This window comes from Ranitomeya imitator, chromosome 2, assembly GCF_032444005.1.
Source record: "Ranitomeya imitator isolate aRanImi1 chromosome 2, aRanImi1.pri, whole genome shotgun sequence".
Taxonomy (NCBI): Eukaryota; Metazoa; Chordata; class Amphibia; order Anura; family Dendrobatidae; genus Ranitomeya; species Ranitomeya imitator.
This window is the reverse complement of record NC_091283.1, coordinates 652,619,010-652,635,636: the sequence shown is the minus strand read 5'-3', so window position 1 is coordinate 652,635,636 and position 16,627 is coordinate 652,619,010. Positions and strand designations below refer to the sequence as shown.

Sequence of the window (16,627 nt, the reverse complement as noted above, 5' to 3'; positions counted from 1 at the left end):
GACAGCAGAGTTCTCTCTCTCCAAGAGAATTTGCCTTCCCAATCATGTCAAAACATCCCTGACATGGTGGCTACGGCTCCGAAACCTCCAACAGGGGGTCAGTTGGGATCAAATCCCGCTAAAGACACTAACATCGGATGCCAGTCAAAGGGGATGGGGAGCTGTAGTCGAGGGATCCTATTTCCAGGGCACCTGGGGCCCAGACATCAGAGCAAGCTCTTCAAACTTCAGAGAACTGAAAGCGGTGGAAGAAGCATTAAAAGCTGCATCCTCCATTGTTCAGGGACACCATGTCAGAATATATTCCGACAATATGACCACGGTAGCATACCTTCGTCATCAAGGAGGCAAAAGATTCAGGAAACTAAAAACCTTGGCCTCAAACATTTTTTTTTCTGGGCAGAGAAGCACGTCCTCTCTATTTCAGCAGTTCACCTGAAGGGGTCAGCCAATACCCAGGCAGATTTCCTGAGCAGAAGGGATGTACATCCAGGGGAATGGTGTCTGGACCAGGAGGTCTTTCTCTCCCTGATTTCCGGATGGGGGATCGCAGAGGTATACCTTTTTGCCAACAGTCAGAATGCCAAGCTGCAAACTTATTTCTCCCTAAATATGACAGACAGAGCTCTGGGCATGGATGCGTTCTCTCACCCGTGGAGGTTCAACCTCGTTTATGCATTTCCTCCGATCCCATTGCTATCAAAAACTCTACAGAAGATCCGATCGGAACGAGTTACGGCGATTCTAATCGCACCAACATGGCCAGGGAGGAGTTGGTACAGCGCCCTGTTAGACATGGCCCAGGAAGGTCCAATATGTCTACCTCAGAAGGAAAATCTTCTTCATCAGGGACCGTTGCTGCATCCAAACCTTCACAGATTGAATCTTTCAGCATGGCTTCTGAAGCCGAGATACTAAAGGCAAGAGGTCTCTCAGATGGAGTAATTCATACTCTCCAGAACAGTAGAAAACCCATAACAAATGCCATTTATGCCAAGATCTGGAAGAAGTTTTCATCATGGTATCTTCCAGATATTCCAGACCCATTTCATCCAAATATTGCCAAAATTCTGGACTTCTTGCAGAAGGGTCTAGAGTTGGGTCTTAGGCCTAACACCTTAAAAGTACAGATTTCAGCACTTAGCTCCTATTTCGATCAGGAACTAGCCAAACATCGGTGGATCAGGCGTTTTGTAACTTCAGCGAGTAAAATCCGTCCCAGAGTTCTCAACAATACTCCTCCTTGGGACCTTAATTTGGTCCTTAATAGTCAAACTCGGGACCCCTTCGAACCTTTATCTCAGTCTTCATTAAAGGTTCTTACCCTAAAAACGGTCTTTTTAGTGGCTATTACCTCTGCCAGACGGATAGGAGAACTACATGCCCTATCCATACAAGAGCCTTACTTAAGGGTAACATCTGATAGTATAATCCTTCGTCTAGATCCTACCTTTCTACCTAAAGTAACATCAGACTTTCATAGAGGTCAAGACCTAGTGTTGCCCTCATTCTACCCGGATCCTTCTAATATAAAAGAGGAGTCCTTCCACACTCTGGATGTTCGCAGAGTGGTTCTACATTATCTTTCACAAACAGAGAGTTGGAGGATTGACCAAAATCTCTTCATTCAACTCTCCGGGAAGAACAAAGGCAGAAAGGCTACGAAAAATACTATCGCCAACTGGATTAAACAAGCCATATCTCTGGCATACTCATCCCAGAATCTACCACCTCCTCCATAACTGAAGGCCCATTCTACACGGTCGGTGTCAACATCATGGGCAGAGAGAGGTGATGCTTCTACGGAGCAGATTTGCAGAGCCGCCACCTGGTCATCAGTACATACGTTCACCAGGCACTACAGGCTTGATTTCAATCGGGATTTAACTTTCGGCAGAACAGTTCTGCAAGCGGTTGTCCCCCCCTAGAAATTATTTGTTGGTACTACTCCAGTACCGCTGTCGTGGAAGGTGACTGGAGAAAATAGAATTATTCTTACCGTTAATTCGGTTTCTAGGAACCTTCCACGACAGCACTAATTTCCCTCCCTATCTGATGATTTTATTGGATGATTCCTGCACTTAAGTGGTAACTATACATACTACTGTGTCCAGAAAAAACACTGGAGGTGGCAGGAAGGGGAGGGTATTTAACCTCTTTGTGTTTCCTGTCCCCCATTAGGGCGGGGAGACATCCTCCAGTACCGCTGTCGTGGAAGGTTCCTAGAAACCGAATTAACGGTAAGAATAATTCTATTTTCCCTCACTTCCGGTATTTTTCCCTCCTCATTTAAGCATGCCATCATACATCCATTACTTGAAAAACCATCCCTCGATCAAAACTGTGCCGCTAATTATAGACCTGTCTCTAATCTTCCCTTCATCTCTAAACTCCTCGAACGCCTGGTCCACTCCCGTCTTACCCGCTATCTCTCAGATAACTCTCTTCTCGACCCTCTTCAATCTGGCTTCCGCTCTTTACACTCTACTGAAACTGCCCTCACTAAAGTCTCTAATGACCTACTAACAGCTAAATCTAATGGTCACTACTCCATGCTAATTCTCTTGGATCTCTCTGCAGCATTCGATACTGTGGATCATCAGCTCCTCCTCACTATGCTCCGCTCCATCGGCCTCAAGGACACCGTTCTCTCCTGGTTCTTCTCCTATCTCTCTGACCGATCCTTCACTGTATGTTTTGTTGGTTCCTCCTCCTCTCACCTTCCCCTTACTGTTGGGGTTCCTCAAGGATCAGTCCTAGGCCCCCTCCTCTTCTCGTTGTATACTGCCCCTATTGGACAAACAATCAGTAGATTTGGTTTCCAGTACCATCTCTATGCTGATGACACCCAATTATACACCTCTTCTCCTGTTGTCACGTCGACCTTTTTAGAAAACACCAGTGATTGTCTTACCGCTGTCTCTAACATCATGTCCTCCCTCTATCTGAAACTAAACCTGTCAAAAACTGAACTCCTCGTGTTCTCTCCCTCTACTAACCTACCTTTGCCTGACATTGCCATCTCCGTGTGCGGTTCCACCATTACTCCAAAGCAACATGCCCGCTGCCTTGGGGTCATCCTTGATTCTGACCTTTCATTCACCCCCCACATCTGATCACTGGCTCGCTCTTCTTACCTGCATCTCAAAAACATTTCTAGAATTCGCCCTTTTCTTACTTTCGACTCTGCAAAAACTCTTACTGTTTCACTTATTCATTCTCGTCTGGACTATTGTAACTCTCTACTAATTGGCCTCCCTCTTACCAAACTTTCCCCATTCCAATCTGTCCTGAATGCTGCTGCCAGGATCATATTCCTCACCAACCGTTACACCGATGCCTCTACCTTGTGCCAGTCATTACACTGGCTACCCATCCACTCCAGAATCCAGTACAAAACTACTACCCTCATCCACAAAGCACTCCATGGCTCTGCACCACCCTACATCTCCTCTCTGGTCTCAGTCTACCACCCTACCCGTGCCCTCCGCTCCGCTAATGACCTCAGGTTAGCATCCTCAATAATCAGAACCTCCCACTCCCGTCTCCAAGACTTTACACGTGCTGCGCCGATTCTTTGGAATGCACTACCTAGGTTAATACGATTAATCCCCAATCCCCACAGTTTTAAGCGTACCCTAAAAACTCACTTGTTCAGACTGGCCTACCGCCTCAATGCATTAACCTAACGATCCCTGTGTGGTCTATTTATATATAAAAAAATAAATAAAAAAAAAACCAGGTTCCTCGCATCATGTTCTCATTCACTTTATGCTGTTAATAGCCCTCTGTGTCTGTACTGTTACACACTTAGGCAGTTAACTGGTTCATGCAGCTTTACATGAACACCCGAGCCTTACACTATGGCCGGTCCGAATAACTAAAGCAATTGTTACCATCCACCTCTCGTGTCTCCCCTTTTCCTCATAGTCTGTAAGCTTGCGAGCAGGGCCCTCATTCCTCCTGGTATCTGTTTTGAACTGTATTTCTGTTATGCTGCAATGTCTATTGTCTGTACAAGTCCCCTCTATAATTTGTAAAGCGCTGCGGAATATGTTGGCGCTATATAAATAAAAATTATTATTATTATTATTACTCTTTTGCCCGGGGCCATCAAAAACCTGGAGCCGGCCCTGGCTACTACTGGTCACTACAACGGCAGTTTGCAATTTTCACTCAGCAACATCCACTGCTGCTTGTTTCTAGAAAACACCCATGGAGTCAAAATCATCACTACACCTGTACGTAAATTCCCAAAGGGGTATAATTTCCAAAATTATCACATGAGGGGGATTCTGCACTTCTAGCAATTAGGGTCTCTGTATATGGAGTCCTCAAACTGTTCTAGCCAAATAGCGCTCCATCCCTCCTGAGTCTCTCCGTATGGCTAAGCAGTACTGTACAACCACATACGGGGTATTGCCACATTCTGGACCCACTTCTTGTGTGAAAATGTAAAATCTGGGGCTAAAACAAAATTTTGGTGTTAAAAATGTAGTTATTGTTTCTACACTGCCCAGTGGTATAAAATTCTGTGACACACCTGTGGTGTCAATATGAAAACTGCACCCCTAGATTAATTAATTGACAGGTGTAGTTTGTAAAATTTGGTCACTTATGGGAGTTCTGTTGTTCTGGCCCCTCAGGGGCTCTGCCAATGTGACATGGCACCCTCAAACCATTCCAGCAACATCTGAACTCCAATATGGCGCTTCTTCCCTTCTGAGCTTTGCACTGTGCCTCAAAAGTAGTTTTCGACCACATATGGGGTATCGGTGTGCTTAGGAGACATTGCACAACAAACTTCTGAGTCCATTACCTCCTGCTGTCCTTGTGAAAGTGAAAAAAATGGAAATTGAAAGAACATTTTTGTAGGAATGTTTTTTTCATTTTCACAGACCAGCGTTGTAAGGCTATGTGCACACGATGCGGATTTGCTGCGGATCCGCAGCGGATTTTTCTGCGCAGAAACGCTGCAGATCCGCACTGTGATGTACAGTGCAATGTAAATCAATGGGATGAAAAAATAGCTGTGCGGAATTGCTGCGGATTTCAAAGAAGTGCATGTCACTTCTTTTGTGCGTATCTGTAGCGTTTCTGCACCCCTCCATGTTAAAAATCCGCAGTGGCAAAAACCGCAGATAATACGCACAAAATCCGCATCAATTCCACATAAAAACCACACAAAATCCACATAAAAACCGCGGCAAATCCGCGGCTGCGGATTCTGCCAGGAGATGCAGATTTTGTGTAAAAAAATTCAGCACCTCTTTTCCTACGTGTGCAAATAGCCTTAAATTCTGTGAAGCAACTGTGGGTTCAAGATGCTAACCACACATCTAGGTAAATTCCTTTAACGGTCTAGTTTCCAAAATAAGGTCACTTGTGGGGGTTTTCCACATCAGGGGCTCTCCAAACGCGACAGGACACCCATTCCATGAAAGTCTGGTTTCTAAAACATCACTCCTTCTTTTCTGACCCCTTTTGTGCGCCAAAACAGTAGTTTTCCCCCACATATGGGGTATCAGTGTACTCAGGTGAAATTGCGCAACAAATTGTGTGCTGCAATTTCTGCTTCAACCTTTGTGAAAATGTTAAATTTGGGACTAAAAACATTTTTTGTGGGAAAAGTCTTTTTTTTTTTTTTCACAACTCAATTTTTTAAACTTCTATGAAGCACCTGGGGTTTGAAGACGCTCAATTCACATCTAAATAAGTTCCCTGAGGGGTCTAGTTTCCAAAATGGTGTCATTTATGGGGGAATTCACTGTTTAGGCACATCAGGGGCTCTCAAAACGCGACATGGTGTCCGCTAATTAATCAAGTAAGTTTTACATTCAAAAAGTCAAATGGAGCTCCATCCCTTCCGAGCTCTGTCGTGCGCCCAAACAGCAGTTTTCCCCTACATATGGGGTATCAACATGCTCATTTTATCTCAAGATGCTATGCAATATAATGTCATAAAGAAATGCAGGTCCTAGTGGGTGAATAGTTCATCGGCTATTCCTCTTGATTTGATACTCTGTCTTGTTTTTAATATTTTAACCATATATTGCCGTTCACCCACCTCTTCTCACCCCTTTAATTTTATATCTTCCTTTTTTTCCCCTCCCACCTTTCCATGTCTTCTTTTACATCACCTACCCAGCTCATTTTGACAATTCTTTGTCTTCTCTACAAGCTAGATCTATATTTTTCTCTATAAATACCTTTTTACATACACCTGCATAATACGGCTTTGCTGTCAGTTTGTACTGAAAACCTTTATTATGGTTCTTCGTTTACTGAATCCCATTGTATTTACCCTTCTAATAAGTTAGAGTGAAGAAAAATAATCTTAAACAATAGATACACTTTTATTGCCAGTGAAGGGAACCTCTCACCAGGTTTGTGCCGCTAATGAGAGCAGCATTATGTATAGACCGTAATTCCAGCAAAGTGTCACTTACTGAGCTGCTTGCTGTAGTGTTTATGCAATCACTGTTTTATCAGCAGGAGATTATCACTAGAAGACTAGTAAACCTAGTGCCATGTAGTCCTCCATATTCATGATCTCTATATAACCCTGGCTCAGCATTCAGAGAACTGCTAGACCTCAAGAAGATAAAAACTTGATTGTATCAAAACTATAGCAAGCAGCCCAGTAATTGGGGTCTGTGTTCCTACATCATGCTGCTCTCAGATTACATATCAAAAACCTGATGAGAGATTGCCTTTAAAAAGATCAACCTTGGTGCTTCTTTTATAATGGAGAAAACCGATGACTGCTTGGATGAGCTTTGTTCTTAGTCAGAGCACTGCGTGGGCATTGTGTCATTCAAGAGACCAACACCGCCAGAAAGGAGTGCAAATTTTTTTTTTTTCAAAACTATTTGCCTTATAGCAGTGAATGGATATGTTAGGGGTACAACTTAGTCCATCTTTTGGTATGAAGACGTAGCCTTCTGACTGCTTCGCTCAGATCGCTTTTGTATTCTGAACTGACCCGTACAGAATAGTATGTAATAATGAGCTGACAATAATGGAGGAGAGAAATAATTAGGCTTTGATCCACCATTGGCGATATTTATCATAGTTTTGTAATCTGAATATATTCCCTGTATAGAGCAGAGAAGGATAACAAAGGTGGGGATAACGGGAAGAGTGAGGATGAACAAAAGCCCATTTAGATAGACCTATAATTGGGAATGATCGTTTTGTACTCCTAAAAGAGCCCGACCAGAGCAGACCGCTAAACTACCGCCCATCAGCTTTCATGTAGCTGCTTGTCTGCGGTCGGCCTTTCTAAATGGGTTTTATTGAGCGGCAAAGGTCCAGAGGTCTAGGTAAGCCAAAGATAAAGATGTTTCTTCCTTATCAAAGTTACCCATCATGTGGGCAATCACTTCTGTCAGTGGTGCATTCTGCTGGCTGGGGATCAGCAGATGTTTGCTAACCATTAGGGTTTAGCATTTATTCGGTAGGAGTTCTGAGATACTCTACATTGTTGTTTGCTTCTCACTTCAGTTTTCAGAACTACTAGAAGCAATCACGGACCGGATACCAGCGTGGACCTTTCTGCAATTGGAACGGAAATGGATAAAGCTGGAATGGCTGAGAAGTTATTGGACCTCACAATGGAGATCATCAATCTCCTCACTGGAGAGGTGAGGAATTCTGGAAAGTCTGTGGCATTATTTTTATACTAGATGGTGGCCCGATTCTAACGCATCGGGTATTCTAGAATAGGTATGTAGTTTATTTATGAAGATTTAGTTTATTTAGTTTATTATTTAGTCTAGAAAAAAGACGACTGAGGGGCGATCTAATAACCATGTATAAGTATATAAGGGGACAATACAAATATCTCGCTGAGGATCTGTTTATACCAAGGAAGGTGACGGGCACAAGGGGGCATTCTTTGCGTCTGGAGGAGAGAAGGTTTTTCCACCAACATAGAAGAGGATTCTTTACTGTTAGGGCAGTGAGAATCTGGAATTGCTTGCCTGAGGAGGTGGTGATGGCGAACTCAGTCGAGGGGTTCAAGAGAGGCCTGGATGTCTTCCTGGAGCAGAACAATATTGTATCATACAATTATTAGGTTCTGTAGAAGGACGTAGATCTGGGTATTTATTATGATGGAATATAGGCTGAACTGGATGGACAAATGTCTTTTTTCGGCCTTACTAACTATGTTACTATGTTACTATGTTATTTTAGAATAATACATTGAATACACTGGATTCAGCCAACCGCGACCAATTAGCGAAGCGTGATTCAAATCCCGTGCCAATTCGCGGCCGGACTGCGCCTGTCGCTGATTGTTCGCGGCCGGCCACATAGTATATATCGGGCCACGTAGTATATAGCACAGCCACATAGTGTATGGCACAGCCCACGTAGCGTATGGCACAGCCCACGTAGTATATAGCAATGTGGGCGTCATATCCCTGTTAAAAAAAAAAAAAGAATTAAAATAAAAAATAGTTATATAATCACCTTCCGTTGGCCCCAGGATCCAGGCGAAGCGTTTACCGATGCTCCTCGTGTGCTCTGGTCCCAAGAGTGCATTGCAGTCTCGCGAGATGATGACGTGGCGGTCTTGCAAGACCGCTACATTATCATCTCGCGAGATCGCAATGCATGGAGCAGTCACCGGAGCGTCGCGAGGAGCGGGAAAGGCCTGTTCTGGATCCGAGGGACCGACGGACGGTGAGTATATAACTATTTTTTTATTTTTAACTTTAAATCTTTTTACTATTGATGCTGCATAGGCAGTATCAATAGTAAAAAGTTGGTCACACAGGGTTAATAGCAGCGTTAACGGAGTGCGTTACACCGTGGCATAACGCGGTCCGCTAACGCTGCCATTAACCCTGTGTGAGCGCTGACTGCGGGGAGTAAGGAACAGCCATTTTGCCGCCGGACTGTGCCCGTCGCTGATTGGTCGTGGCAAAACAATCAGCGACTTGGGATTTCCGTGACAGACAGAAAGACGGAAGTGACCCTTAGACAATTATATAGTAGATTCATAAATCAGTCATCACTGACGGAGAGGATTAAATAATACTGGAAATAACAAATTCTACTTAGACATCACTGGAAAGTTGAGTGCAAAAAAAAGATTCCCATTGCTGGTCCGGCATCTAGGCTTCTCCTCTGAGGCACCAGGACCACGGCAGTCATCACTTGTGTGGCTGGATGCAGGGCCGAAGATGAATGTCTGGTCACAACAGTACACAGTACATTTTAAAAGTCACATCACATGCTTAGTAGTAATAAGATGTTATCCGAGCGTCATCGGCATGCTTGAATAATATGTTTGAGTCCCTGTGACTGCATGCCTCGTGGCTGTTCGACTGCTACAACACATACAGGGGTTGACTAACAAACAGATCAGACCTGCGAGCACATTTGCTCATCACTAATACTTAGTGATATAAGGTCCACCTATGTGCAACAAAGAGTCACATTCCGTTAGTATAAGTACACCTGCTCCAAAGGGCCCTGGATCTGCAACACCACTGAACAGGCGACATGGTGACCAAAGAGCTCTATTGACTAGTCAGAGACTATATTATATTGACTTGTCAGATACTATTATGTATGTATGTACTCGAGTATAAGCTGACCCCCTAAAAAAAAAATTGGGAAAACTTAATGACTCGAGTATAAGCCTAGGGTGGGAAATGCAGCAGCTACTGGTACGTTTAAAAAAAAAAAATAAAAATAGATACCAATAAAAGTAAAATTGATTGAGTCATCAGTAGGTTAAGTGTTTTTGAATATCCATATTAAATCAGGAGCCCCATATAATGCTCCATACAGTTCATGATGGGCCCCATAAGATGCTCCATATTAAAATATGCCCCATATAATGCTGCACAAAGCTTAATAATGGCCCCATAAGATGCTCCATAGAAACATTTGCCCTATACAATGCTGCATAAAGGTTGATGGCCCCATAAGATGCCCCATAAAATGCTCCATAGATTATGCCCCATTAGATGCTCAATAGATTATGGCCCCATAAGATGCTCCATACATTATGCCCCATAAGATGCTCCATACATTATGCCCCATATGCTGTGATTAAAATAAAAAAATCACGTACTCGCCTCTCGTCGATCAGGCCCCCGGCTCTTGCGATATTCACCTCTCCCCGTTCCACCGCTGCGCGCCGCTCTGTCTTCCGGCTCTGACTGTTCAGGCAGAGGGCGCACACTAACTATGTCATTTCGCCCTCTGACCTGAACAGTCACAGGCAGAGGATGAGGAAGACGGACCGGCACGCAGCAGTGGAACGGGGTCAGGTGAATATCGGAATGCTCACCTCCCCCATTATACTCACCTGCTCCCGGCGCGGTCCCTGGCAGCGTCTCACTGTCAGATGATCTCAGGGACCCAGCAGCATCTTCCTATGTTCAGCTGTCACGTACCGCTCATTAAAGTAATGAATATGCGTCCACATGACCGCTGAACACAGGAACAAGCTGCCGGAGACCATCGGACATGCAGAGACTGCGCCAGGAGCAGGTCAGTATGTGACAGCTGCCCCTCCCCCGCTGACCCCCTCCCCCCATTATAAGGTCATAGCCTAGGAAGGGACCATGGATATCCCCCCCCCCCCCCCCCCCCCCGGCTACAAATACAAGCCAACCCCAGAAATGGTGTGAAATACGCCAATTCCGGCACTTGGCCTTTCTCTTCCCACTGCCCTGTAGCGGTGGCATATGGGGTAATAGTTGGGGGTTGATGTCACCTTTGAATTGTAGGGTGACATCAACCCGACTTGGTAATGGAGAGGTGTCAATAAGACACCTATCCATTACTAATTCTATAGTTGTTAATGGGTTAAATAAACACACACAAGCAGAATAAAGTATTTTAATGAAGTAAAACACCACACAGTTTTGCCATCTTTATTCTGCCAATCCATGCGATGCCCTCGATCTCCTGGAAAAAATAATGAACCATCACAAATACTCGCTGGTCCGACGAAGTCCATTTAATAACGAGTGTCCCACGACGATCTCCCCTATAGAGCTATCACATCAAGAGATATGACTGCTCTATAGGCCTCTCGCAATGTACTGACAGGAGACAATGGCTCCTGCAGTGCATCACTGAAGAGGTTTCCTGAGTTCAGGCTCTCACTTTATGGCAACGCTGCATGAGAATTTTCCCACGTAGCGGTGCCGCAAGTGACAGAACTATACTGTACTCACAGCGGCAGAAGGATACAGTACGGAAGGATAACTTCTGTCATTGTATCACCGGAGCCCCTGGAGAGCGGTCGCATCTGCCGATGTGACAGCTCGCCACAGGAGATCGTCATGGGACACTCTGTTATGAAAGGTAATTCAGTACCACAATGGACATAGAGGTCAGCGCACATACAGTGACCTGGCAATAACCCAAAAAACAAGAACGAGCTCTGAGACGTGGGAAATCTGTTGACCGCAATCCCTAATCCTCTCCAACCACACTAAAGGCAGCCGTGGATTGCGCCTAACGCTACCTATGCAACTCGGCACGGCCTGAGAAACTAGCTAGCCTGAAGATAGAAAATAAGCCTACCTTGCCTCAGAGAAATACCCCAAAGGAAAAGGCAGCCCCCACATATAACGACTGTGAGTTAAGATGAAAAGACAAACGTAGAGATGAAATAGATTTAGCAAAGTGAGGCCCAACTTTCTGAACAGAGCGAGGATAGGAAAGGTAACTTTGCGGTCAACACAAAACCCTACAAAAACCACGCAAAGGGGGCAAAAAGACCCTCCGTACCGAACTAACGGCACGGAGGTACACCCTCTGCGTCCCAGAGCTTCCAGCAAGCAGTAAAAAACAAATTGACAAGCTGGACAGAAAAAAACAGCAAACAAATAGCAAAGAGGAACTTAGCTATGCAGAGCAGCAGGCCACAGGAACGATCCAGGAGGAAACGGGTCCAATACTAGAACATTGACTGGAGGCCAGGATCAAAGCACTAGGTGGAGTTAAATAGAGCAGCACCTAACGACTTCACCACATCACCTGAGGAAGGAAACTCAGAAGCCGCAGTACCACTTTCCTCCACCAACGGAAGCTCACAGAGAGAACCAGCCGAAGTACCACTCGTGACCACAGGAGGGAGCTCTGCCACAGAATTCACAACAGTACCCCCCCCCTTGAGGAGGGGTCACCGAACCCTCACCAGAGCCCCCAGGACGACCAGGATGAGCCACATGAAAGGCACGAACAAGATCGGGAGCATGGACATCAGAGGCAAAGACCCAGGAATTATCTTCCTGAGCATAACCCTTCCACTTAACCAGATACTAAAGTTTCCGCCTTGAAACACGAGAATCCAAAATCTTCTCCACACTGTACTCCAACTCCCCCTCCACCAAAACCGGGGCAGGAGGATCAACAGATGGAACCATAGGTGCCACGTATCTCCGCAACAATGACCTATGGAATACGTTATGTATGGAAAAAGAATCTGGAAGGGTCAGACGAAAAGACACAGGATTAAGAACCTCAGAAATCCTATACGGACCAATGAAACGAGGTTTAAACTTAGGAGAGGAAACCTTCATAGGAATATGACGAGAAGATAACCAAACCAAGTCCCCAACCCGAAGTCGGGGACCCACACAGCGTCTGCGATTAGCGAAACGTTGAGCCTTCTCCTGGGACAAAGTCAAATTGTCCACTACATGAGTCCAAATCTGCTGCAACCTGTCCACCACAGTATCCACACCAGGACAGTCCGAAGACTCAACCTGCCCTGAAGAGAAACGAGGATGGAACCCAGAGTTGCAGAAAAACGGTGAAACCAAGGTAGCCGAGCTGGCCCGATTATTAAGGGCGAACTCAGCCAAAGGCAAAAAGGACACCCAGTCATCCTGATCAGCAGAAACAAAGCATCTCAGATATGTTTCCAAGGTCTGATTGGTTCGTTCGGTCTGGCCATTAGTCTGAGGATGGAAAGCCGAGGAAAAAGACAAGTCAATGCCCATCCTACCACAAAAGGCTCGCCAAAACCTCGAAACAAACTGGGAACCTCTGTCAGAAACGATATTCTCTGGAATGCCATGTAAACGAACCACATGCTGGAAAAACAATGGCACCAAATCAGAGGAGGAAGGCAATTTAGACAAGGGTACCAAATGGACCATCTTAGAGAAGCGATCACAGACCACCCAAATGACTGACATCTTTTGAGAGACGGGAAGATCTGAAATAAAATCCATAGAGATATGTGTCCAAGGCCTCTTCGGGACCGGCAAGGGCAAAAGCAACCCACTGGCACGAGAACAGCAGGGCTTAGCCCGAGCACAAATCCCACAGGACTGCACAAAAGTACGCACATCCCGCGACAGAGATGGCCACCAAAAGGATCTAGCCACTAACTCTCTGGTACCAAAGATTCCAGGATGACCAGCCAACACCGAACAATGAACCTCAGAGATAACTTTATTCGTCCACCTATCAGGGACAAACAGTTTCTCCGCTGGGCAACGATCAGGTTTATTAGCCTGAAATTTTTGCAGCACCCGCCGCAAATCAGGGGAGATGGCAGACACAATTACTCCCTCTTTGAGGATACCCGCCGGCTCAGATACACCCGGAGAGTCGGGCACAAAACTCCTAGACAAAGCATCCGCCTTCACATTTTTAGAGCCCGGAAGGTATGAAATCACAAAGTCAAAACGGGCAAAAAATTAACGACCAACGAGCTTGTCTAGGATTCAACCGCTTGGCGGACTCGAGATAAGTCAAGTTCTTATGATCAGTCAAGACCACCACGTGATGCTTAGCTCCTTCAAGCCAATGACGCCACTCCTCGAATGCCCACTTCATGGCCAGCAACTCTCGATTGCCCACATCATAATTTCGCTCAGCAGGCGAAAACTTCCTGGAAAAGAAGGCGCATGGTTTCATCACCGAGCAATCAGAACTTCTCTGCGACAAAATTGCCCCTGCTCCAATCTCAGAAGCATCAACCTCGACCTGGAACGGAAGAGAAACATCTGGTTGACACAACACAGGGGCAGAAGAAAAACGACGCTTCAACTCTTGAAAAGCTCCCACCGCAGCAGAAGACCAATTGACCAAATCGGCACCTTTCTTGGTCAAATCGGTCAATGGTTTAGCAATACTAGAAAAATTGCAGATGAAGCGACGATAAAAATTAGCAAAGCCCAGGAACTTTTGCAGACTTTTCAGAGATGTCGGCTGAGTCCAATTATGGATGGCTTGGACCTTAACAGGGTCCATCTCGATAGAAGGGGAAAAGATGAACCCCAAAAATGAAACCTTCTGAACACCAAAGAGACACTTTGATCCCTTCACAAACAAAGAATTAGCACGCAGGACCTGAAACACCGTTCTGACCTGCTTCACATGTGACTCCCAATCATCCGAGAAGATCAAAATGTCATCTAAGTACACAATCAGGAATTTATCCAGGTACTCTCGGAAGATGTCATGCATAAAGGACTGAAACACTGATGGAGCATTGGCAAGTCCGAATGGCATTACTAGATACTCAAAATGGCCCTCGGGCGTATTAAATGCAGTTTTCCACTCATCGCCTCGCTTAATACGCACAAGATTATACGCACCACGAAGATCTATCTTGGTGAACCAACTAGCCCCCTTAATCCGAGCAAACAAATCAGATCACAACGACAAGGGGTACTGAAATTTAACCGTGATCTTATTTAGAAGGCGGTAATCTATACAAGGTCTCAGTGAACCATCCTTCTTGGCTACAAAAAGGAACCCTGCTCCTAATGGCGACGATGACGGGCGAATATGCCCCTTCTCCAAAGACTCCTTCACATAACTCCGCATAGCGGCGTGCTCAGGTACAGATAAATTAAACAGTCGACCTTTTGGGAATTTACTACCAGGAATCAAATCGATAGCACAATCACAATCCCTATGCGGAGGTAGGGTATCGGACTTGGGCTCATCAAATAAATCCCGGTAATCAGACAAGAACTGAGGAACCTCAGAAGGGGTGGATGACGAAATAGTCAGAAATGGGACATCACCATGTACCCCCTGACAACCCCAGCTGGACACAGACATGGATTTCCAATCTAATACTGGATTATGGACTTGTAGCCATGGCAACCCCAACACGACCACATCATGCAGATTATGCAACACCAGAAAGCGAATAACCTCCTGATGTGCAGGAGCCATGCACATGGTCAGCTGGGTCCAGTACTGAGGCTTATTCTTGGCCAAAGGCGTAGCATCAATTCCTCTCAATGGAATAGGACACTGCAAGGGCTCCAAGAATAACCCACAACGCCTAGCATACTCCAAGTCCATCAAATTCAGAGCAGCGCCTGAGTCCACAAATGCCATGACAGAATACGATGACAAAGAGCAGATCAAGGTAACAGACAGAAGAAATTTTGACTGTACCGTACCAATGGTGGCAGACCTAGCGAAGCGCTTAGGACAATCAGAGATGGCATGAGTGGAATCACCACAGTAGAAACACAGCCCATTCAGACGTCAGTGTTCTTGCCGTTCAACTCTGGTCAAAGTCCTATCGCACTGCATAGGCTCAGGTTCAAGCTCAGGTAATACCGCTAAATGGTGCACAGATTTACGCTCGCGCAAGCGTCGACCGATCTGAATGGCCAAAGACATAGACTCATTCAGACCAGCAGGCATAGGAAATCCCACCATGACATCCTTAAGGGCTTCAGAGAGACCTTTTCTGAAAATAGCTGCGAGCGCACCTTCATTCCACTGAGTGAGTACGGACCACTTTCTAAATTTCTGACAATATACCTTTATTTCATCCTGACCCTGACACAGAGCCAGCAAATTCTTCTCTGCCTGATCCACAGAATTAGGCTCATCGTACAGCAATCCGAGCGCCAGGAAAAATGCATCGATATTACTTAATGCAGGATCTCCTGACGCAAGAGAAAATGCCCAGTCCTGAGGGTCGCCATGCAAAAAAGAAATAACGATCCTAACTTGTTGAACTGGGTCACCAGAGGAGCGAGGTTTCAAAGCCAGAAATAGTTTACAATTATTTTTGAAACTCAGAAATTTAGTTCTATCTCCAAAAAACAAATCAGGAATAGGAATTCTCGGTTCTAACATAGAATTCTGAACCACAAAGTCTTGAATACTTTGTACTCTTGCCGTGAGCTGATCCACACATGAAGACAGACCTTTAATGTCCATCGCTACACCTGTGTCCTGAACCACCCAAATGTCTAGGGGAAAAAAAAGGCAAAACACAGTGCAAAGAAAAAAAAAATGGTCTCAGAACTTCTTTTTTCCCTCTATTGAGAATCATTAGTACTTTGGGCCTCCAGTACTGTTATGAAAGGTAATTCAGTACTACAATGGACATAGAGGTCAGCGCACATACAGTGACCTGGCAATAACCCAAAAAACAAGAACGAGCTCTGAGACGTGGGAAATCTGTTGACCGCAATCCCTAATCCTCTCCAACCACACTAAAGGCAGCCGTGGATTGCGCCTAACGCTACCTATGCAACTCGGCACGGCCTGAGAAACTAGCTAGCCTGAAGATAGAAAATAAGCCTACCTTGCCTCAGAGAAATACCCCAAAGGAAAAGGCAGCCCCCACATATAATGACTGTGAGTTAAGATGAAA

General features: G+C 45.3%; 1 protein-coding gene across 4 annotated transcripts in view; it reads left to right on the top strand.

Annotated features, from left to right (window-relative positions):
• Positions 1-16,627, top strand: part of LOC138667064 (zinc finger protein 3-like) — a 98,182-nt gene that overhangs the window by 19,136 nt on the left and 62,419 nt on the right. For all 4 annotated transcript variants that reach the window (XM_069755320.1, XM_069755318.1, XM_069755317.1 and 1 more), the window contains exon 2: positions 7,507-7,646. In XM_069755320.1, coding sequence (XP_069611421.1) covers positions 7,575-7,646 — 72 coding nt within the window. In that variant the 5' untranslated portion in view covers positions 7,507-7,574. The remainder of the gene's footprint in view (positions 1-7,506; positions 7,647-16,627) is intronic.